The sequence below is a fragment of the Exophiala bonariae genome, assembly GCF_035927105.1.
Source record: "Exophiala bonariae strain CCFEE 5792 chromosome Unknown scaffold_4, whole genome shotgun sequence".
NCBI classification, from domain to species: domain Eukaryota; kingdom Fungi; phylum Ascomycota; class Eurotiomycetes; order Chaetothyriales; family Herpotrichiellaceae; genus Exophiala; species Exophiala bonariae.
This window is the reverse complement of record NW_027042479.1, coordinates 1,129,651-1,150,932: the sequence shown is the minus strand read 5'-3', so window position 1 is coordinate 1,150,932 and position 21,282 is coordinate 1,129,651. Positions and strand designations below refer to the sequence as shown.

The 21,282-nt window shown below is 49.6% G+C and overlaps 7 protein-coding genes across 7 annotated transcripts; 4 read left to right on the top strand and 3 right to left on the bottom strand.

Annotated features, from left to right (window-relative positions):
• Positions 1-130: 130 nt before the first annotated feature.
• Positions 131-1,359, bottom strand: LTR84_009988 (uncharacterized protein; the record flags this gene model as incomplete). The annotated part of the gene is made up of 2 exons (XM_064853526.1): positions 131-831; positions 945-1,359. 2 exons carry the CDS (start codon positions 1,357-1,359, stop codon positions 131-133), a joined length of 1,116 nt encoding a protein of 371 aa, XP_064709925.1.
• A 1,031-nt stretch (positions 1,360-2,390) lies between these two features.
• On the top strand, positions 2,391-4,319 carry LTR84_009987 (uncharacterized protein; the record flags this gene model as incomplete). The annotated part of the gene is made up of 2 exons (XM_064853525.1): positions 2,391-2,450; positions 2,508-4,319. The coding sequence occupies 2 exons, from the start codon at positions 2,391-2,393 to the stop codon at positions 4,317-4,319; spliced, it is 1,872 nt and encodes a 623-aa protein (XP_064709924.1).
• Positions 4,320-4,863: 544 nt separating this feature from the next.
• LTR84_009986 (uncharacterized protein) lies at positions 4,864-5,159 on the bottom strand (the record flags this gene model as incomplete). The annotated part of the gene is made up of 2 exons (XM_064853524.1): positions 4,864-5,021; positions 5,099-5,159. 2 exons carry the CDS (start codon positions 5,157-5,159, stop codon positions 4,864-4,866), a joined length of 219 nt encoding a protein of 72 aa, XP_064709923.1.
• Positions 5,160-6,940: 1,781 nt separating this feature from the next.
• Positions 6,941-9,189, top strand: LTR84_009985 (uncharacterized protein; the record flags this gene model as incomplete). Its single annotated transcript, XM_064853523.1, has 3 exons — positions 6,941-7,006; positions 7,099-7,794; positions 7,873-9,189. The coding sequence occupies 3 exons, from the start codon at positions 6,941-6,943 to the stop codon at positions 9,187-9,189; spliced, it is 2,079 nt and encodes a 692-aa protein (XP_064709922.1).
• A 2,916-nt stretch (positions 9,190-12,105) lies between these two features.
• LTR84_009984 (uncharacterized protein) lies at positions 12,106-14,105 on the top strand (the record flags this gene model as incomplete). Its single annotated transcript, XM_064853522.1, has 5 exons — positions 12,106-12,391; positions 12,461-12,639; positions 12,696-12,799; positions 12,848-13,177; positions 13,226-14,105. The coding sequence occupies 5 exons, from the start codon at positions 12,106-12,108 to the stop codon at positions 14,103-14,105; spliced, it is 1,779 nt and encodes a 592-aa protein (XP_064709921.1).
• A 956-nt stretch (positions 14,106-15,061) lies between these two features.
• LTR84_009983 (uncharacterized protein) lies at positions 15,062-15,749 on the top strand (the record flags this gene model as incomplete). The annotated part of the gene is made up of 3 exons (XM_064853521.1): positions 15,062-15,101; positions 15,152-15,207; positions 15,369-15,749. The coding sequence occupies 3 exons, from the start codon at positions 15,062-15,064 to the stop codon at positions 15,747-15,749; spliced, it is 477 nt and encodes a 158-aa protein (XP_064709920.1).
• A 2,048-nt stretch (positions 15,750-17,797) lies between these two features.
• Positions 17,798-19,457, bottom strand: LTR84_009982 (uncharacterized protein; the record flags this gene model as incomplete). Its single annotated transcript, XM_064853520.1, has 2 exons — positions 17,798-17,992; positions 18,051-19,457. The coding sequence occupies 2 exons, from the start codon at positions 19,455-19,457 to the stop codon at positions 17,798-17,800; spliced, it is 1,602 nt and encodes a 533-aa protein (XP_064709919.1).
• Positions 19,458-21,282: the final 1,825 nt, after the last annotated feature.

The window sequence follows — 21,282 nt, the reverse complement described above, 5'->3', positions numbered from 1 at the left end:
TTCATGTCTAGTTGTATCTATTCTAAGTGGACTTCAACCGGTAATCGCTGCACCCATTCAGGAACCTCCCTTGAGTTCATGCCTCGCCCAACATTTCGCCCCAAGGCAAGCCATCACATCTAGAAATTCTCTAGTAGAAAATCGACCTCGTCCGATGATGCGTCAAGACATCATCAATCTCACCTTTCCTCTCCATCTCCTTGCACGTATCGTACAGGAAGAAGTCAATCAAGACGGCGTTAAGCTTTCCTTTGGCATCGGGATGTTTCCTCTCGATCTCCTGCCTCAGCAGCTCGACGCACCAGATACTGCAGCCACGAATCTCGACCTCCATGTCCTCGCCGGGCTTGAGCTCGTCGCACCGGGCGATCCGTGACTCCAGCCGCGGTGAGTACCACAAGCAGCTGAGCGACTGCAGCATCTGCGGAATGCGGTAGTCGGCGAACATGGTGAGCGCGCCGCTGTCCATGTCGGTGAAGCTGCCGTAGGACGTCCCGTTGAAACAGGCCCACAGGTCGGCGACGAGGATCTGCGCCCGTTTGTAGAGTTTCACGGGCTTGCCGTGGAAGGTGGCCGTGTCGCGGAAGTTGGGGAATGATTCGACCAGCAGGTTCACAAGTGAGGCTGCTGATTGATTCGCGTGGGAGATGATGTTGATGGGTCTGCAGCCGAAGTCGTTGTATAGGATGGTGCCTGCTTCGCGGAGGATGGCGATCCGTTCGTTGAGTAAGGGGATGGGTTCGGCGGTCGCGGAGCGGAAGATGTGGGCTAATGTTGAGTCGGGACAGGCGTCGAGATCTTGCCAGAAATCTGGTGTGGTGATTGCGTAGCCTATATCAAGGAGAAATGTCCGACGTGAGTGACTTGACTTGTGGACAAAAGACTTCCGCACCGAGTAGCTTGTTGATCATGGAAGTTTTTGGGGGAGAACGAGTGATACAGACCTTCATCCAACGCTCTTTGCAGAGCTGCCACCAAAGACCAATACCCCGTCCATCGCTGATCTTTGTACTCCACTGCGAAACGTTCTTCTGGTGGTAACTCGGACCAAAATGAGAAGTTCAGTAGGTTCATGGTGAATATGAAGTTGACCGTGGCCTCGTCCTTGGCCTGTGGATGGAGCTCATGTTCCGACCAAGTCTGGGTCGAATAGCTCTTCTGTTGCATCAAAAGCCATATGGTCTCTGCGGCCGCCTTTGTTCCCGCCGTCGATATGGCGACATCGATCGAATTATCGTATATATATTCGGCCGACTTGAGCACCCCCGTGGTGGGAGGAGCGGTGGAGGAGCCTGGACCCAGGCCTAGCGATTGACGCAGCAATTCCAGGAGTTCCGGGTCCGCCTCGTCATCCGACATTTCCTTCTACAGCCGTTTGTGGAGTGCTGGACGCTCGACAATGACTTGGTTGTCTTTGGATATAAATTTTTCTGTCCGTCTTTATTTTTTGGCTTTTCCAGAGCGTCCACCCTTGTTCGGGATGGCGAAGTTTGGGTGGGTTGATATGCAAGGCACACGATTAGCCTTGGCTAGCCCGAGGCCCCTTGAAGATTAGCCTCTGTTTAGTTTAGCTGCTCCCTGGGCTCTCACCCTGCATGGCGTTGGAGTCACGTCACAGTTGATCACTGGGGTGAAGCCGCCTAAAGTTAGGCGACGCTCTGGGGCCGAGCGCTCCGTACTCTTAGGCCATGGAGACGGGGAAAGAGTCCATGCACAGGCTCTGCTTTGAAAACCACTCATGAACTTGGATCTACGCTCATGTTGAGGCCAGGACCAATCTTTAACATACATGCCGATCAAGAACTCTTGGACACTGACCTGAGAGTAAAGCAAGGGTTTCTGTCACTGGCTCCTGAGGTATCCTTGAAATGGTCACATAGGCTGTCATGTCACTCAAGGACCAAGGTGATAATGCCCGGCGAAACGTGACCCCAACTCACAGGCGCCTCGGGCCTAACAAGCCTCAGAGCCCTTGGTGCACTTAACGAGTTGACTACTCCGTACTACTAAGTTAGTTAGCTGCTCCGTTTCTGCATGCTGCTCGCCGCTGCAGCTGTCGTCCCTCCCGCGCTTATGGTCAAGCAAAGCCTCATCACAAAGATTCCACTCTAAAGATCTACGCTCTCTTTGATCGGCCGGCTTCTTTCTATTCACTCTCTCCTTTCTCTCCCTTCTCTTCTTATCTTCTTCTTCATTAAAGGTTTCTTCACTCTTACAATTCCTTCTTCTTCTCTTGCGCCGTGTTTCGTCTCACCCAACCTACTAATCGCCAACTGTCAAGACCAAGTGGTTTGACATGTCTTCCAGACCCTGACTAGAAGTCACTCCACCACTTCCATCATTTGCCTCATTATCTTCAGATGAATTCTGTTTCAATGCAATCAATCAAGATGCCTCGCGAAAAACTTGCCAGACAATCTCTGGGCTCTGCGCACAAATTGATCAAAGAAGTAAGGCACTTTTTACACTACAATCACTGACTGTGGCCTGACATGAGATCGTCCCAGTCCAAAGTCCTACTAGTCGGCGCCGGTGGCATAGGCTGCGAACTCCTCAAAAACCTCGTCCTCACCGGGTTCGGCGAAATCCATATCATCGATCTTGATACCATTGATCTCTCCAACCTGAATCGTCAATTTCTCTTTCGACAAGAACATATCAAGAAACCAAAAGCCGTTGTCGCAAAGGAAGTCGCGCAAAAATTCAATCCCAATGTCAAACTCGTTGCCCAGCATGCGAACATCAAAGACAAGCAGTTCAATCTTGAATGGTTCTCATCCTTCAACATTGTTTTCAACGCGCTCGACAATATGGACGCAAGAAGACACGTAAATAAGATGTGCTTGGCCGTGGATGTGCCACTCATCGAATCCGGAACGACGGGTTTCAAAGGTCAGGTTCAGGTCATCAAGAAAGGAAAAACTGCTTGCTACGATTGCTCTCCAAAGACCACTCCCATTTCCTATCCTGTATGTACCATACGGAGTACTCCCAGCCAACCCATTCATTGCATTGTATGGGGAAAGAGTTATCTGCTACCCGAGCTATTTGGTGTTGGTGAGGATGAAACGACAGATCTGGACAACACAGAAGACTCGGAAAACGCTGCGGAAATTCAGAAATTGAAAGAGGAAGCACAGGCTCTGAAGAAAATCAGACAGTCCATCGGATCGGAGGATTTCCCACGGCAGATCTTTGACAAGGTGTTTAATGAGGATATTGAGCGACTGGCCAAGATGGAGGACATGTGGAAAGAGAAGAAACCCCCAACACCCTTATCCTATGACATATTAGAACAACAATCCACCGGTATCGATCCCTCCATATCGAACGAGAGTCAGAAGACGTGGTCAGTAATCGAGAACTTTGTTGTCTTTAAAGATAGCTTGTCAAGACTTTCCACACGACTCGCTCAAGATCAAGCCGTGGCAGACAAGACGAATCAACCCCGACCGATTATCACGTTTGACAAAGATGACGATGACACGATGGATTTCGTCACTGCATCTGGAAATCTACGCGCTTCAATCTTCGGCATCGAGGCCAAGTCCAAATTTGACACCAAACAGATGGCCGGCAACATTATTCCTGCTATCGCAACGACCAACGCTATGGTAGCTGGTCTCTGCGTGCTACAAGCCTTCAAGGTCATTAAGGGTGAATACGCTCGCACGAAATGGTTATGGCTGTGGAACGGATCCCTTCGTACTGATCTTCTGGAGAAGCCGAACCCAGAATGCGTGGTTTGCAGTGTCGCCATGGCGAGAATCCAAGTCAATCTCGAGAATGCTACCCTTGGCGATCTCGTTCAGAATATCCTCAAGACCAGTTTCAGTTATAGTGATGAAATCACTGTCATGACCGAAGCTGGCATTATCTACGATCCAGATCTGGAAGATAACTTGGAGAAGAAACTCAAAGACCTCGGGATTGGCGACGCAAGTTTCATAGTGGTCAAGGATGAGGAGGACGATACGCCACGTGTGGATCTGCAGTTAGCAGTGGTCGCTACGAAAGCAGAGGAAGGTCGGCCGCCCGTTGCACTCATTCAGAACGAAGGAGAAACATTCGAGATACCGCGGAAGCCGGAAAAAGCTCCAGTGGCCGAAGCAGCAGATTCAGACGGAGATGAAGTGGAAATCGTGGTCAACGGCACAGCCCCGGTCACAGCAAGGCGGAAACGAGCACTATCGGATGCCGCTGCAAATGGAACAGAGACGCCAGCTAAGAAACTTCAAGGTGCGGTGGCAAAAGATCCCTCATCGAAAGCTGTTGTAGTAGATGATGACGACGGAACGCTTTTGATTGCTGATGACTGAAAGACTCGCGGAAGATGCAGGCCGTTGAGGTTATTACAGGACATGATTTCCAGAACACAGATACCCGAGCAAGCAATGAAATGAGGAGGGCCGTTCATGACGGTATCCAGGCTTGGATAAACAGGCGATAGAGGCTCGCCGATGCCATGACATCAATTGTTAGCGTACAAAACCAAGGCAAGAAAGGCGGTGCCAAGAAGGACGGCCATGTATATGTATTGTAATTTCGAAGACAGAGTCTTGTCTTCGAACGAAGTCAGAATCATGCCTCATTTGGGTCGCTTCCTGTGCTGAATGAGTCCAGATAGGAACTCTAGATTACTGTTGACATGCCAAACGAGGTAAAGCTATAGCGAACCAAGAGCCGCTACAGATACGTAAGACTTTGGACAGCTTATCACACTTCGTCCACTCCCATACGAGGGGGTGGCCTTGTGATTCAATCCCTTCTGCGAAGCTGATAGAGTTGAACTCCGACGAACATCAAGCACTTCTAAGTCATGCAGCTACCGTGTATTGTTCATATCACTTGCGGACTGAACCATCATACTGCGCTCAGCCCGCCATCGAGTTTCAGTACGCAATTATTGGCATACTCGTTGTGGAGCAGGAACATGATGGCATCGGCAACCTCTGCAGGTTTCCCGAACCTCCGTAGAGGGATCTGTGCGATTAGGTCTTCCTTGCGACCTTGCGAGAATCCTGGAATGGTAAGGTCAGCCAACGAACGATCTTCCGATAAACAGTAATTCATCATCATTGAGCGTGTCAAAACATACCTTCAATCATGGGCGTATCAATATATCCCGGCAGGATTGCATTTGCCCGCAGTGGCGGCATGAGGGCTCGCGACCGCTCGGAAAAATCACCTCCTTCGAGTGCCAACACACGAGTCAGTGCCGTGAGCGCTGCCTTGGTTGCCGCATATGTTGACGAGCCTTGCCCGCCCTTCTCTGCAAGCAGGGAGGAGACATTGACGATGCACCAGGAAGGCAGGGCAGCTCGATCTCCCAGCCCACCTGTCCTTTGGAGAGACCGGGCCTGGGTTAAGTACCTGCTCATGAGGTGCTGTGACAGCTTGAAGGGCATGTGATAGTTGGTAGCCCAGACTGTTTCGGCATCTTCTTGCCGTTGCTTGAGTATCAGTTGATTAGACGTTACACCAGAGCAGTTGATCAGGGTGTTGATGTACTAGAGATTCACGTCAGGTGGCTGGACTGTTGTTGAGAATTTCTGACTTACAAGTGGTTTGAGAATGGACGAGATGAGCTCCGGAGAGCATGTGGAAAAGTCGTGACTTAGATATGACACGGGTGCGTCTGGACATTCGGTTGCTTCTGTGACTGCTCGCACTGCGCCTGCCCCCTTGGAGGGACGCCTTGAAACTATAATGACATGTGCTGCGCCTTCGAGAACAGCACGTTTAGCTACCGCAAGGCCAATCCCAGACGTTCCTCCTGTAAGGAGAATTGATCTCCCAGCACACAATGTGCCAGTGGCACCCTTTGCCGGGGCGAAGTTCTTCCACCGAGTTTCGTTTTTAACACTATAGTCGGACCGGGCGTTGACGGGCGTGGAATCCAAACGATCCGGCTCAGCAGGGTTCTTCACATGGTCTTGGATGTGCGTTGATGAAAAGTTCCTCTTGAGTTGAACTCCTGCTTTGGGATCATAGCGTCCATGCACAGGATTTGTGCCTAGCGTGATTGAGCGGTTTCGAGTGCTTTGATATACTTGAACCCGAGGGGGAGAAAGTATTGCACTTCCTCTACAGCCAACTTGAAGTCGAAAGGCATCGAAGGTAGATGTCCAGCACGACATCGGGGTGTGGCTGTTCACACCGAAGCCATTGATTGGGAGATGCTGCAGTGAGACCCAGTGAAAGTACTAACCAGTCGGTCGCGTCCTTGAAGAACTTGAATGCGTAGAGTAGAGAGCTGAGCCCAGTTCTGCCGCTCCACACCGCCTTTCTTGTCTTCCAACACAATATCCTGCCCTCTGAATACGCAGGAGAGGGTTCGATAACAGTGCTGTGATCATCATCCTTTGATCGATTTGGGAAAGCTGTGAACCCTCCCTCCATTCATCATGAACATCGTCAATGATCAAGTGGCATTCAATTGACCAACCACGTACCGGGTGATCGTGCACATTTATACAGGACCCTGCTTGACACGCGCTGGTAGATGCTTCTCGTACACCTTCGTCAGGATGTCCAAATACAGCATTGAAACGTATTCTGCCCAGAAGTTCGTGCCCTAGGTACAGCTTTCGTCTGGAAACCCTGTTACTCATAACTACTGAACTCGCACAGACCGCTTACGGAGCTTTTGCAGCTCGTACATCATGGACTCACCGAATACCGAGTATCTGTCGCCTCGCAGGCAAGGTCTCGGGAATCCCCCTCCAATCTCCACAGGTCTTCCCCAGGCCCTGGTTCTTCTCCACTTCTCCAGCTAAGCAGCTTCTTTCGAATACCAACCTGCTCTGAATTCACAAGTCTACAGAGCGCTTGAACGTCGCTGCAGCATTTAATGTTTTTCAAGTGTGTTTCCAAGAGTTCTGGGTATCCAAGTGCGTAAACATGATATCGACGCCTGTGCGTAGGCACCCTTGCAAACATGCAGGCTGTTCAGCCGTCTTCACGAAAGCAGAGCATCTTGCCCGCCATCAGCGCGGACACCTTGGTATCAAACCCTTTGCCTGTCACATATGCAATCGCCACTTTGGAAGACAGGATTCGCTCGTGCGCCATTGCCGCACGCACCTCAATCATCAGCACGATGTTCCCGATGTCGTTCGTCAGAGTCAATCGCCGATTTTACGTCCTCCGGCGGTCTCATCAATTGCCTCAGGGCATGAAGAGAGGACGAGATCGAATGAGCGTACACCAGTCGCGGAGAGTCTGACGATAAATCGATCACTGCCTGTAACGGATACTTTCGCGGACATCAGAGTCACCCAACCATCAGCCTCTCTGCTTTCGGAAAGCGTGGATCATTCTACAGAGGCGCCGACCAATCTGGATACCTCCAGCTACGGCGTCGCGTTTACCGATGACTTTGATTGGAATTTTTACGACGACGAGATATTTAGTCTTCTACTCCCAACACCTACGACTGCTCCCACCGATGGCTTTTCTCGGTCACAACCTTCGCCCAAGTGTGCTCAAGACTCTACGTCCAGGCTTCGCGATGGCGAGTGGCTTCGAGGTTCTGCGGAAGCAGGGCGAAAAGCACTCGTTGCCATGAATAGAGTTATTCAGAGTCTACCCGAGTCCTTTATAGTTACAACAGAAAGCGAGGACACGGCTTCCACATTCTTTGAAGACTGCCTCGACCTGTTCTTCCGCCACCATCTCACTGTGGCTCCCATTGTGCATAAGCCAACTTTCAATCCACGGGAGTGCAATGCCACTGTACTCCTCTACATTTTGTCGCTCGGTTCCTGTTTTTTGCCGTATGCAGCTTACAAGGTTAGTTGTTAAACCTTTGAGAGGATCGCCCGTAACAAATACATTCAACCGCGGCGGGCTAACCCATGAGAGTTTCAGGCAGACTCACTTTACTTGGTCTCGCACGCGGTCATGGCCAACGCCTGGGAACAACTCCTAACCAACAAGGGGCCGCACGATGTGCATAGCGGTGTGCAGCTTGTGCAGAGTTGTTCCTTGGGCGGAACTTATGCGATAGTATGTATGAACCCGCGCATTCGGAAAATGAGCCATGTTGCTCGTGGCCTTGGATCAGTATGGGCTCGTGAATGTGGGCTTTATCGTCCCAGATCTCCATACGGGGTTGTAATTCCTTCTATTGCGGCACCCTCTAAACAGAAGCTTGAAGTGTGGCAGAAATGGGTGGCAGAAGAGGTACAGGTGCGAAGCCTGCTTTGGCAATATGTCTTGGACGGACTTTCCTCACTCTTCTATCGCCAACCCACACTGTTGCTGCATGAGACAAACTCCATGTTACTGCCAACGGCATCTGCAGCTTTCGAAGCAAGCACGGTAGACGCCTGGATTGAAGAGATATCAAGATCTGACAGCGATAGCCAAGTGACTGTTCAATCGTACGTGAGAGCCCTTTTCCGTGGCGAGACAGAGATCATAAACAAACCAATCTCCGAGCTTGCCATTCGTGTCGTCCTGGAATGCTTACAGAGTTTGATTCTTCGGGTGGCTGAAACGACTGAGGAGACTATTGGCATGGTGAATAAGCAGGAAATCTGCGTCGCTCTTCTCAACCTTAAACACTGGCAGCTTCATCTTTCCCGTGCAGCAACTGAATTGCTCCTACGCTGGCATTCGGTCTTCTTGAGCATGTCAGTCGATATCAGGCGGCTGTCTTTCAGTATTGGACCGGAGCGCTATGTTGAGGAGTTGTTTCATCCGTCGCAGAGCGAGATCGAGGAGCATCAAGCACTCGACTTGCCTAACTGGGTGCGCACCGATGATGCTCGAAGAGCAATACTACACGCCATAGCAATCGGAGAACTCGTTCAGAGTCTATCAATGGCCGAGTTATTCGCCGTCCACATGCCATTTACGATATTTTCAGCCGCAGCGGTTGTGGCTGCATTTCTATCAGCCGAAATTCGCACCTTGCCAATGCCATCACACATTGATTGGCAAGGCCTCTATCAGTGTCCCAAAGATACCTTTCCCGAGAGTGGTACGCACTCGATTGAGATGGCAAGCTATCTGGCTGGGACTTCGGTTCCAGGGGTTAACCTCCCACGCTTGAGGAAAATCTCAACGGAGTTAAGCATCTTTCACTCTCAGATCACAGCAATATCGGGCACCTGGGGGATCACCAGATCGATGCAGAAGATTCTTGAGCGTTGGGCACAACTTCCACGTGGTGGAAGATAGTGACCAGTGCTCTTAGTTGGGGGTTTAGGTCTGGGAAAGGCGCTAGTGATATGGTTAATGATGTTTGAATGACTTCTTCCTGATGGTTCCACGATCGCATCTCACTGCAGTGCTAAATAGGCTTTTTCGATGCCAACGAGTTGCTCCACACCCCACCAGTACTTTGCTCACTTCGGGCCTGCTCGCCTCTCCTCCGTCTACAACTCCCCCTTTTTCTCCCGAGAGCTCATATTTGTCATGATCTTTAGAAGTGCGTATTGGATCCAAGCGCCTTCCCATCTACCACAGGCGTCTGCGAGTGAATGAGGATACATAGCAGCCTACACCACTCATCGCTCTCATTATCCCAACTGTGCATAGTAGCCTGTTGGACACACAGGTCACCTTCTTTCATCGCCGTCCGTGATCCATCGTCCAGCGTCAAGACGATTTCTCCCTTGAGCACCGTGATATAATCCAAGGTGATTGTACGGTGGACAGACCCTTTGGAATGAGGGGGCAGGTCGACGTATCGTATCACGGTACCGTTGTTTGCAATTCCTGTTTTGACCGGGCTCCGGTCGACTGTCACGTTGACGGCCGGTGGCACTACGTCTGTGTTCCAGATTGGCGTTAACCATGGACCATGGGGTGCTTGGATACCTTGGACCACGCTGTCTAGAAGGATTGTTGCTTTGCCCTCGGAATTATGAGTCGTCACCACCCGGCGAGGAGCTGGCAAAGGCTGATCTGCTAATACCATCTTGGAGATTTATTTATTTATCAATTGATTCCTCACAATCAACTTGACTGACCAAGGCGCATTCTACTGCGCTGTCTTATACTTCAACTCAGCGCAGACGGATTGGGGGACAAGGTGCAATGAAGAAAAAGACAGAGGGCAATGTTGCGGCCACATACCTAGCTTGTACTCTCCGTGGATTCGCATGTACCTATCCTTGACAAGTACACCAGCATTCGCAAAACCCCCCTTCTCCCCTCTGTTTGATTTGCCCCGAACTGACAGGAGGGCGTGGTGGGGATGCGGTACGAGCTCTACCCAAATCGTTCATACGAGCAATAACTTACTAGCCCTCCACTTTGCCTGCGTCCATTCAAGCTTCTAAGCAACAGCGGAATGTCCTGCCCTGGGGTGCCGAGGAGGTGGGGAATGTGGGGACGTACAATGTACACTGGAGGTGATAGACTAACGATCTAAGGCAGTCACCACTTCGTACTCGTGTACACTATCGTATGGTATTTCGCGAATATCTTATCCCTCAAGCCTTGTTTATGTAATTTACATTACCAGTGACTCACTTAGTAGATGGGTACCTGTCAAATAGCAAATCCCCAGTGTTCATCCCACCGAGGAGACGATCCCCACAGTATCATTTGTAGGTGAGAAGTCGCTGGTCATCCTTTTGTTACACAGGCCAAGTAGACGATCATTGTGAAAGTAGTTAGCTAAGTGAATTGCTCGCATGCTCCTGGACGTTCAAACAGGCCTCATAAGAGCATGATACTAGAAGTCTAAAAGTCTGCGGGAAGGCCTGAATCATACGTTTCGGTCCATTTTCGAGGTGACTGCATGCCTGGTTTCTTGCTGAAATCACAGCTCCATAGTGGTCCTTAGACGACTTGGGGTAGAATAGTTCTATAGAGTCTTGCCATCCTGCATGGCAATCTGATCTACGGGCGTGATCTCTCCTGTCTTCGCCTCATAAAGCTTTGCGATCTCCAACGCCAGACGTTGAGCAAACCAGGCATCTTCAGTCGTGCCACCATGGCGAATTATGCCTCTGGTGTGCCACATAGCCTGTATAGGGCAATTGGAGCAAATCAAGGCAGCCGCGCTGCTCATCTGAGTATCTACCGCCGGAAGTATGCCTGTCTCACTAAAGTACCATTCATAAACAAGGTTGAGGGTTGTCACATCTCAACATGTCATTAGCGAGGGTGCGACTAAGGGAATGGAAACAGCGCTCACAGAGATCGGGCTGATACTTCAAATTCATCTGGCGGTTTTTCTCAGCCAGTTCTGGAGTCCAGATGACATCAAAGTATGCTCGTGCTTTCTCCTCGCGGGTTTTCCGTGCTTCTACATTGCCTAGAGACTCATACCTTCCCACTGAATTAGCCTGCATGATAGGTTGGAATTGAAAAAAACTACCGAGGAGCAAAAGTATCGATATGATCATCATCCAAGCTGTGAAAGATCGGGAACAATGCTTGTAGACATCGAGGCACCCCAAAAAGAGCACTGGATTTCAGAACCGCTTCTTTGAGCCGACGCTGAACGATCAGCTCATCTTTGAGCTCCAGTCCTTCTACGGCTAAGCGATATAGCTTCACGGCATCGGGTCCGCAGCTCGACGCCGCCATCGCAGATGCCTGGAGGAGGAATATCAGTAGGATACACATGTTTGAGACACGCAATTGGTGGCTCACTGCTACCAGGTACCATCGCGCCACTTTTTGATCTGCGACTCCCTCATTGGTGCGCCACTGGCGCAAGATATCTTCGATTGCCATCGTGGGAGTTAAGAAAACACGCAAGTAGGACTTCGGTGCTCGACAGTCAACTTACCTCTGGCTGGGTGTCCTGCTCTTATTGTCTCAGTCCTGCTAGATTTGCCTTTGTGAGGTCTCAAAGAGTCACTTTCCCCCATAGTCCGTGTACGAGGCTTCCAAGGATCCTCATCGCTGTGTGCTGCCGAGCCGCGAATTCCTAAATCCGAGGAGGGGCAGTGACATTCCCCACACGGGGAGGCCTGCTCCACCAGGGATTTGATGATTTGACTTGGTGCAATTGTCCAGCTCACGTGAAGAGATTTTGTTCGAGAAAACCCGAAAGGATATCTAAAAACGTAACCACAGAGGGAGATATATTCCAACAACCCGAAAAGTCACCAGTCACCACCCAGCAAGCGAACCATGGGGACGGTAATCGATGGCATCGAGGTCAGGCAACTGCCCTCAAAGAGGGACTTCTCCAACATTTGGTGCGATCAGAACCCGTCACTACAAGTATTGCCGAAAGGCTGGCGTCGAGACCCTGACCGAAGAGCCTTGCCAGAGGCTATAGTTTGGGACAAGGACGTTTCGATCCCGCTTCGTGATGGGAAAAAGCTGAAAGGAGATATTTTCCGCCCAGCGAGATTACATGGCAAACCTGTCCCCGCGTTACTGCCATGGGGACCATATGGTAAAACGGGAACTGGTATGTACTCCATTGAATCTCGTTGCTATAAGGCGAGTATCCCTGCCTTCACATCTAATGGATTGCCAGGCTCACAGTTGACCACTAACTTTGAATTTCTGGGGGTACCGAAAAATTCGCTAAGCGGTCTCGAGAAGTTTGAAGCTCCAGACCCTGCAGAGTGGTGCCCAAGAGGTTATGCAATCGTGAATGTCGATGCACGTGGGACTTTCAAATCTGAAGGTGATGCCGTTCAATTTGGCACCCAGGTGAGCAAATGCACCGCAAGCAGCTGACCTGAGTCGCTAATGGTTGTTGCTTTCAGGAGGGAAAGGACGGCCACGACACGATAGAATGGATAGCGGCACAGGATTGGTGCAACGGCTCGGTTGCCCTAGTTGGAATTTCATGGCTTGGGATTACACAATGGTATGTGCTGGGGGTCTATCTTCTCGCAGATTCTAATTCCATAAACAGGTTCATCGCAGCCGAAAAGCCACCCCATCTTGTAGCAATCGCACCGTGGGAAGGTGTTGGTGACTTCTACCGTGAAACTCTCTGTCGAGGTGGAATTCCCAATCCACTATTCTGGGACTTGTTAGCCCAAAGTCTCGAGGGCGAAAATCAACGAGAGGATATCATTGGTATGCTTGAACAGTATCCTCACATGAATGCATATTGGGAAGACAAGAAGCCACGACTTCAAGATATCAGTCTTCCTATGTATGCTTTAGCTAGCTATTCCAGCTGCCTTCATACGGAAGGTTCGATTCGGGGCTGGAAATATTCCAACTCAGCCGAGAAATGGTAAGTGCTCCCATTGACACCAATCAAAAATCGAGCTAAATCGTCCAGGCTACGAGTGCATTCTACCCAAGAGTGGTTTGACATGTATAGCGCAGAAGCCACGGATGATTTACAGCGATTCTTGGACCACTATTTATTGCAAAAGAACAATGGCTGGGAGCTTACGCCAAAGGTTAGAATCTCTCTGCTCCGCTATAATGCACCTCCAATCGTCAATCGTGTAGAGGATAACTATCCACCTTCACGCACATTGTACGAAACATTCTACCTTGATGGAGACAATGGCAAACTCACTCTCAAGCAACCGAGTGCTCCATCGGAAACTTCTTACCAATCAGATTCGTGGGAGGATGACGGTAGCCATTTCACGTACATTTTTTCAGAGTATACAGAACTTTGTGGTTTCTCCAAAGTGAAGCTGTACATGTCGTGCGATGACCTGGATGATCTGGATGTATATGTTATCCTTCGAAAACTTGACGTTGACGGCCAAGCTTTGCTCCATTACAATATCCCCTTCGTCAACCAGAAAGATGGCACAAAGCCTGAGGATATCGATCAACTCAACGTGTACAAATACGTCGGCCCCAACGGACGTCTCCGAGCGTCGAAACGACAAATCTCTGAGGAGCCTGGTCTGACGGTTGAGATGATAGCCAAGAAAGATCCAACAGAAATCTGGTATCCCTACAATCAAGTCGCCAAGGTCCCCAAAGGCGAAGTTGTAGAGACGGAAATTGCAATTTGGCCGGGTGGCATGGTTTTCGGAGCTGGTGAAGGGCTGCGGCTCGAGGCCAAGGGCCACGATCCGGTCATACCTGAAAAACCCGAGATGTTCCAGAGCATGGTCAACCAAAATCGTGGAAGACATAAGATCCATACTGGTGGTCATTATCTTAGCCAGCTATTAGTACCGTTGCTATCATGAGGGATAGCAGTTATATAAAAGCTTTCTCCTAAAGATGAAATCTACTGTCCGGAGCAGCACGTCCAAGGCTTCATCATTCTATGGGACAGAAGCTCATGATCTCCCTTTGCATGGTATTGTTCGACCCAATTTCGCGGGAACAAGCACACGATTCATAATTTTTATTAAGTCCTCTGCTTGATAACTAAAAGTCGCCATATGGAAGGAGGATACCCTTGGGACAAGATTATGACGAACACTCAAGCGTAATCGATCAGGCGTCGTGGACCGGAGCGCAGGCCCTCGTACGGAATCCTTCTTAGCTCAGCCTCTATTCTCACACCACGTTCTCCCACCTGTTGAAACCTCTTTTGGTAGGTTGTTGAGGCTCCTGAGGCAGGCCAGACTGCGTGCTGTACAGTGCTATCCCGCCCGGTGTCAGGTCAATGCCTTCCACACGATGTAGACTAGATCTCAAGATACCTAACAGTGGTGGGGAAAGGGGGGCCGGTGGGGACGAGACATAGATTGGCCGTTGGGTTCCTTTCCCCGACCAGTAGTTCAGAATCCCTCCATAGCCGGCCGGGGTAACCGCATTATTGTGGTTATTAGCCAACTCTCTGACCCAGACCATTGTCGTTCATCACAACTAGATCAGACGATAACACCGAAGTGATAGTCAAGGTACAGCTATTTCGGTATTCCTCGACACAGAAGATCGAGCAACCTACTAGAGGATACCCAACACTTGCTCATTTCTGCGTTACGGGATTGACCACCTCCTCGGTCAAAGAGCATTCGATTTCCTTGACATTCTATAGGCGGAGTTGTATAAGCTCAAATTTTTCTAGTACGGAGTCATTCTTCAGATCTGTGAGTCTGTCCAGTGCTGCCCCCCACCAAAGGAATAAAAATATAAACAATTATTGAGAAAAGTGTAATTGCAGGTAGACAGTGATACATCAGATCTAGTATCAATGGGCGAAACATCCCGCTCGTCCCGTGTCGATCCCAGTGGTAAGTAAACTATCGACCACGGCCGACTTTGATCTAAGACTCTGCGACAGATGCCCTGGAGGTTCAAGAGCTCGCCTTTGAATGGGCTATGAGCTACGATACGAAGGTACTCTCCAAATGGGCTCTCGATGTGCAGAGCACTCCGTTGCTAACATAGAGGGCTCAGGACTGGGACCGCCTCAGAAATATTTTGAGTCCGAAATTGAATGTGCGCGTAATCCTTGAAGACATCGTCAAGGTCAGGTACAGGTACTTACACATCCTTAGATTGATTACACCATTGTCACTGGAGATGTTTTCACAGACATGTCTCCCGATGATTGGATTAAATACTGTTCAAATCCTCGTTTCCTTGGTGGCAAGCGAATGACAACACAGCACTTGATTGGAGCCGCCAAATTTATCAAGATTTCAGATACGGAGATCACGACGCATTACCAAGTGCGCGCCGCTCATGTTCGTTGGAAGGATGATGCGCGGACACAGGAAGGTCTCAAAGGTCACGGTCATGGAGAATTGGTGCAGCACTACAAGAAGTTAGATGGTATTTGGAAACTTGCAGGCTGGAAACCAAGCTCATTCTGGGATGAACATGAATTTCCGAAAGTAGTTGAGTTCGGACTGACACAACCATTGAGTGAGCTGTAGTCTCCAACGGGTTCGCTGGCTTCAGGTCTTCTGAAGGTCTCATTTAGTGTCTACTCAAGCTCAGGCTGCATCCAAGAATGCTTGATCATTGTGTTTGACCCTTGCCCCTCGTCTTTCCATCATCCTTCATCCTCATTCCCAAATGGTATGCCTCGGAGACCTAGAACCCATTATACATGGCAATGGCGCTTCATGGCTAATACTGGGGCCCAGGCGCTTGCACGAGCTCCCATCCATATATGCCGATTATTGACTCTTCGATCTCTCCGAGTGATTGCTTCGAGAATTATCAATTATTGTTCTGGACCATCATCGCTATTGTTGCGAGATATGACGATAACGAGGCGACATTAGTCGCCGGTGCGACTCCTGGGGTGAAGAGACTTCTGTGGCAAACCATTGGCAAACCATTGGCAATCCTCCTCATATGTGGCTTGGTCTCAAGGTGATGATCTTAATCTATCTACGGCACTTTCTAGCAAATTCCATGTCTACCGACATATCATTCACCTTGGTATCGTCATGTAAGAGCGGCCTCATGCATATGGGCATGTACAAACCATGGCTTGTCCAGGACTTCCTGCGGGACAATCTTGATTCGCACCCGGACGAGATGATTCGGATGTGGGTTGCTTGCTTCATTTCCTCCGAAAATATGGTTGTGCACCCCTGTTCTTTTCTTTAATCCGCTAAACTGTCAGTATCAGCACTGATCTGGCATTTCTTCAATCGTTTCCATCACGCCACGGTCGATCGAGAGCGAAGGATTGGTAACTAAACCACGAGCGAAGACAGCTTCCTGCTACCATTGGACGAGGATGAACTTGTAGTATTGCAGCAGCGGTTTGGGCAATCATCTGTATCCTACGGAACGATGTCTTCCTATCTATTGATATGAGTATTGACATCTGGGCCAAGCAGAGAGGAGCCATATCAACCCGTCCGAGCTAGCATCGCTGTCACTCTGTAACTGGTGCCCGGGGCTCATCGTCATTACAACTGGATTTTGTAGGTCAGGAGCTCAGCGTCGTCTTGGCAACAAAGTAGATCAAATGCCGATAGTTGACGTCCAACATGTGTCTCTCCAACCCACGGCCGGCCACGACAAACCCTCTTGCAAAGAACTTCAAAATCACTACACGATCTATATACTGCCTATGGATCGCGCTTCTGCTCCATCACTGTTTTCGCACGTATGTGCGATAGCGTTTTGGGGACCCACGACAAAATTTCTTGGCGCGTGACACACTATCCCCAAGGTGCAGGTCTGACGAAAGATACAACTCTAGTTCGCATTGCTGGACGTGAGGCTACAGCGGCAGGAAATTCTAGCCAGCATTCGTTGTTGACGAAGTCACCTTGAAGTCTCTGAATGGGATAATATTACGCCGCTCAGAATGGTAGGAAAGAATCCAGGGCCAGACGTCTTGCTGCTTGTCAAGACACCACTGGGCCTTTTCACCAGGAGAATTGCAACAAAATTGTTGGATCCACTACCTCTTCATCCCAAAGGTGAACTTAGATCTTATGTTAATACACCCATCGAGAGTGCAAATGCAGGAAAGTTGGGCCAACTGCCGAAACCGTGGACAGTGACGAGAGTGGAACTAATGAAGCGAGAAGTATAAGAATGTGATAGACAGGTAATGAGGTCAAGGGAACGCCTAAGGGCTGCCTTAGACCCGAAAGACCAGCAGCCTGCTATACACTCAAGCCATGTTGCAAGCTGCCTGAGGTCCCTTGGCCTACTTAACAGGGTTGATGGCACTTACTGGGACTAGCGTGTCTCCCTGATACTCTTATAAAATTCTGATAGTTTATTGAAATTTCGTGGCCACTTAGATATGTTTTGATGGTGGTGTTAGATAGACTAACTCGAGATATCCCTAGAAATCTAGAATCAGACCTTGTTAGATGGTTAGAACGAGGATCTAAGGTCAGAGTTATTATCAGATTGTATTAGCCATCAGAGTCTCCGCTTTCTGTCATTCTCAACGGTTATTTGATTCTCCAAAGTCTATGATTAGCAATGGAGTTTGTCACTATCATCATCTTTCCGACTTTCTTTTGGTCACATAGACATGGAAGTCGGTTGGTCTTACGAACCAAAAATTCGAAGTATTCCATTCCTTCTTCGGCTTGGCCAGGGCAAAATCATAAGCGACAACTAGTCGAGGTACCAGCTTGCACATCTCCAGAGTCGAGATATGCCTTCCGAGACACGTTCTTGTACCTAGTCCAAACTATCGACAGGAGTTAGTACCTTGCGGCGATAGTTGGTGTTGCTCTGCATAAACTTACCGGCATGTACGAAGCGTTCATCTCCTTGAGTGTTTCCGCATCTGCAGTCAACCATCGTTCCGGACGAAAAGTTTGAGCATCGGGACCAAATACATCCTGGTTGTAGTGCATGGTCCAAGTGTTTATTCCAACCACACTGCCTGCTGGGAAAAAGCGGTCGAGGATCTGTGCTCCACCCCGGGGAGTGACACGCCAAAGTGGAAGACCAGTAGCTGGGTGAACTCTTAGGGCTTCTTTGATGACAGCTAGGAGATATGGCATGGATTGAGATTGTTTCCAAGTAATCTTCCCCGTCGGCTCGATATCAACAATCTGTTGACGAAGCTTCTGCATCACATTTGGGTTTCTTATCAAATTGTACACGACGGCAGACAAGCTGACAGCAGTCGTGTCAGACCCAGCGAAGACGTTGCCAATTACCATCGCGAAAATATGATATTCGGTGACTTTTTCCGGTTCTTTGGCATTGATTTCCATTAGTCTATCGAGGAAGTCATGCGAGTCGCCCACTTGCGCTTTCTCAGCCCATTTGATCGATATAGTGTCCGCGACGAAACGAAGCAGCTTGACTCTGGCTCCAGCACCCGATCCTGGCAGTTTCTGAAGCCATTGGAATAGCCGTGGATGCCACTCTGGGAAAATGCCCACCAGAGTACTGTACAAGAGGTTGTTCTCCAGAGCAACCAATATGTTATCAATATCCTCCCCCTTTTCCAAGAACCCAAACGGTGTGCTGAACGTGATGTTTCCAATCACGTCAAAAGCATAATACTGAAGCCAGAATGTCATGTTGATTGTCTGGGCATTGCCAGCCAGGTCATCCATTCGCGAGAGGAGAACCTCTGTCGTCTGGTCGACAAACTTTTCGTACTGGGAAACCGAACTCATGGCATATAGACCTTGCAGCCGCCTCCGAGTGTCAGCATGTCGCTTCACGTTCCTATCTGCGAAAGTTGTCCACTGTTCCGGAGCGGGGTGCTTCCAGGCCTCATACCATGCTGACTTTTCGAAGTTGCTGTTGATGCGATACACTTGTTTTATGGCTGCTGGATCGGCTAGGCTGTAATGATCAGGAGAGATCCTCACAATGGGGCCATACTGTTCGTGTAATTCGATATTCTTCTTCTCGAAATTCCCTCGTCGGACTTGAGATAAATACCACACGCGGGACAACCTTGCTAGTGTAGGCCCTGGAACACTACGCAAGGGATCGACGGCTGCTTCGCTGAGCTTGTACACCAGCCAAAATGAAGCAACGACGACACCGAGCAGGACAGCACTTTGCATTCCCGGGAGTTCCAGCATAGCTTCTTCACCAACTTTCACGTCCTTGAAACTGCGACACGGGCAACGAAAGGGTAAGAGTCTTGCTTCGATTGGCAAATTCTTAGTACTTGGTCGCTTCATCGACTATGGAAAACCCAAAGTGGCAGAGGCCTCTCATCGTCTTTTTGAGCATACCTTTGCTAGAGCAAGCTGTCTTTAGGCGGCCAGCTTGTATGACCTGACATATGACACTGCCTAAGAGGTACGAGGTATTCGCTGTCCGGATGGTAGAGCAGCCGAACAGGTTCCAGCCCACCAACGTGAGAGACGTACGAGGTTGTAGACCCACCGCAGGAATTCCCCCATTCAACTCTCCGCCACAAGCTCAAATCCTTTCCCCCCTCCTGCCCCACAATACAAGGCTGCAAGGCCAAAACAGAAAGACCGAGCTTCCGAATGTTACCAACTCTTTTCTAGCCGGCACGAGGTTCGGATCTCAAATCAATGGTGTTGTATAAGAAAGCCATGTTGACTAATTGTAGCACAATATAATACGACCTCCAAGTCCCCACGCAAATATTGGTCTCCCCTCCCCGTGCGACCCTGGGATAAAATATAGGATTGGCATTCATAGATATCGGGATTTCTCAAGCATCAATACGCATGCCACCCCTATACACTGCTCTTGCTCTATGAATCCGTCCTTACTGCTTACAATCAGCATCACGATTGCTACGTTGGACAAACACCTCCAAAGGTATATCTCAAGCCATCTGTTTCCCGTGCAGCCATGCAAAAAGCTCCTGTGAAAAGTAGAGTGTGGCACCTAGGTGACAGTGGATTGTAGCGCCCCGTCTCTTCGTAGGATAGAAGGGTAGGCCTTCTCTCCAATGGTGTTGACCAGCTTTTCAGGTCCTTCTGGGACAAATTGGTCGTCTTGAGCCTCTCACACAAAGACTGGGCATTTGATTTCATGGATGAAGTCTCTAACATTCATCTTTTGTACCACCCGTAAGCCTTCATAAGTAGATGACTTGAATGCCCATTAGAAGTGTTCATACCTCCAAGCTGTGCTGGTCGTCCGTTGTGAGTCCACGTTGAACTGGTGATTGCAGCCGTCTGCGTCTCCCTCGGCGAACGCTCTCCAGGCTTGAGGGAACATCATTTGAAGGACTGTGGCAAAGTCCCAACCACCGTCAACAAGCATCACTGCCGCCAGTCGAGGCTCGTAGGCTGCAGCACGTGCATTAAGATACCTACATCCAACAGACTGATTTTCTTGACGCTTACGAAAGCCTGCTGAGGGAGACAACCTACGACTGGCGTGACGACCCTTTCCCAATCGGAAATAAAGCCGACATTTTGGGTGCGCCGCATACCCGTTTGTCCTGGCCCTTCGTAAAGAACAACAGTATAGCCTCGTTCAAGGGCGGAGAGCCCAAGGATGTGAAGCATTTCCTCCATGCCCGAGCCCAAGGATGTGAAGCATTTCCTCCATGCCACCATCAAAACCACTAGCAAGGATGATGGTCTGTCTTGGGTGGGGAGTTTCAGTTGGAGGGTCGTGACGGAGTAGGATGACGGGCACCTGGAAACCGTCTGCTTATAAACTCAGCCGCTCATTCGTTGCAGGCAACAAGGCGATGGCTTTGTCGAAGAGGCTACTCCACCGATCATAAACTTGCAATGCGAGGATCTTCCTCGTTCCTATGAATGAAATTGTCCGGCGCGAAGAAGTAGTGCGAGGTCGCAAATATAGATTTCGCCATGTTACATTGTCGAACTTTGCTGGGTTTCGTGACTCCTCGGCGGTCTCGAGGATTTGATGGGCGAGCTTGTTTAATTCTGAATAACAAGACTCGAAGTCGCCAGGAACAATTCTTTCACAGACCTGCAGGAGCTCTGCAATATCAGACCCTTGTGTAGGAGTTGCCCCGAAAACGCGCAGGAGTTCAAAATGAAAGGA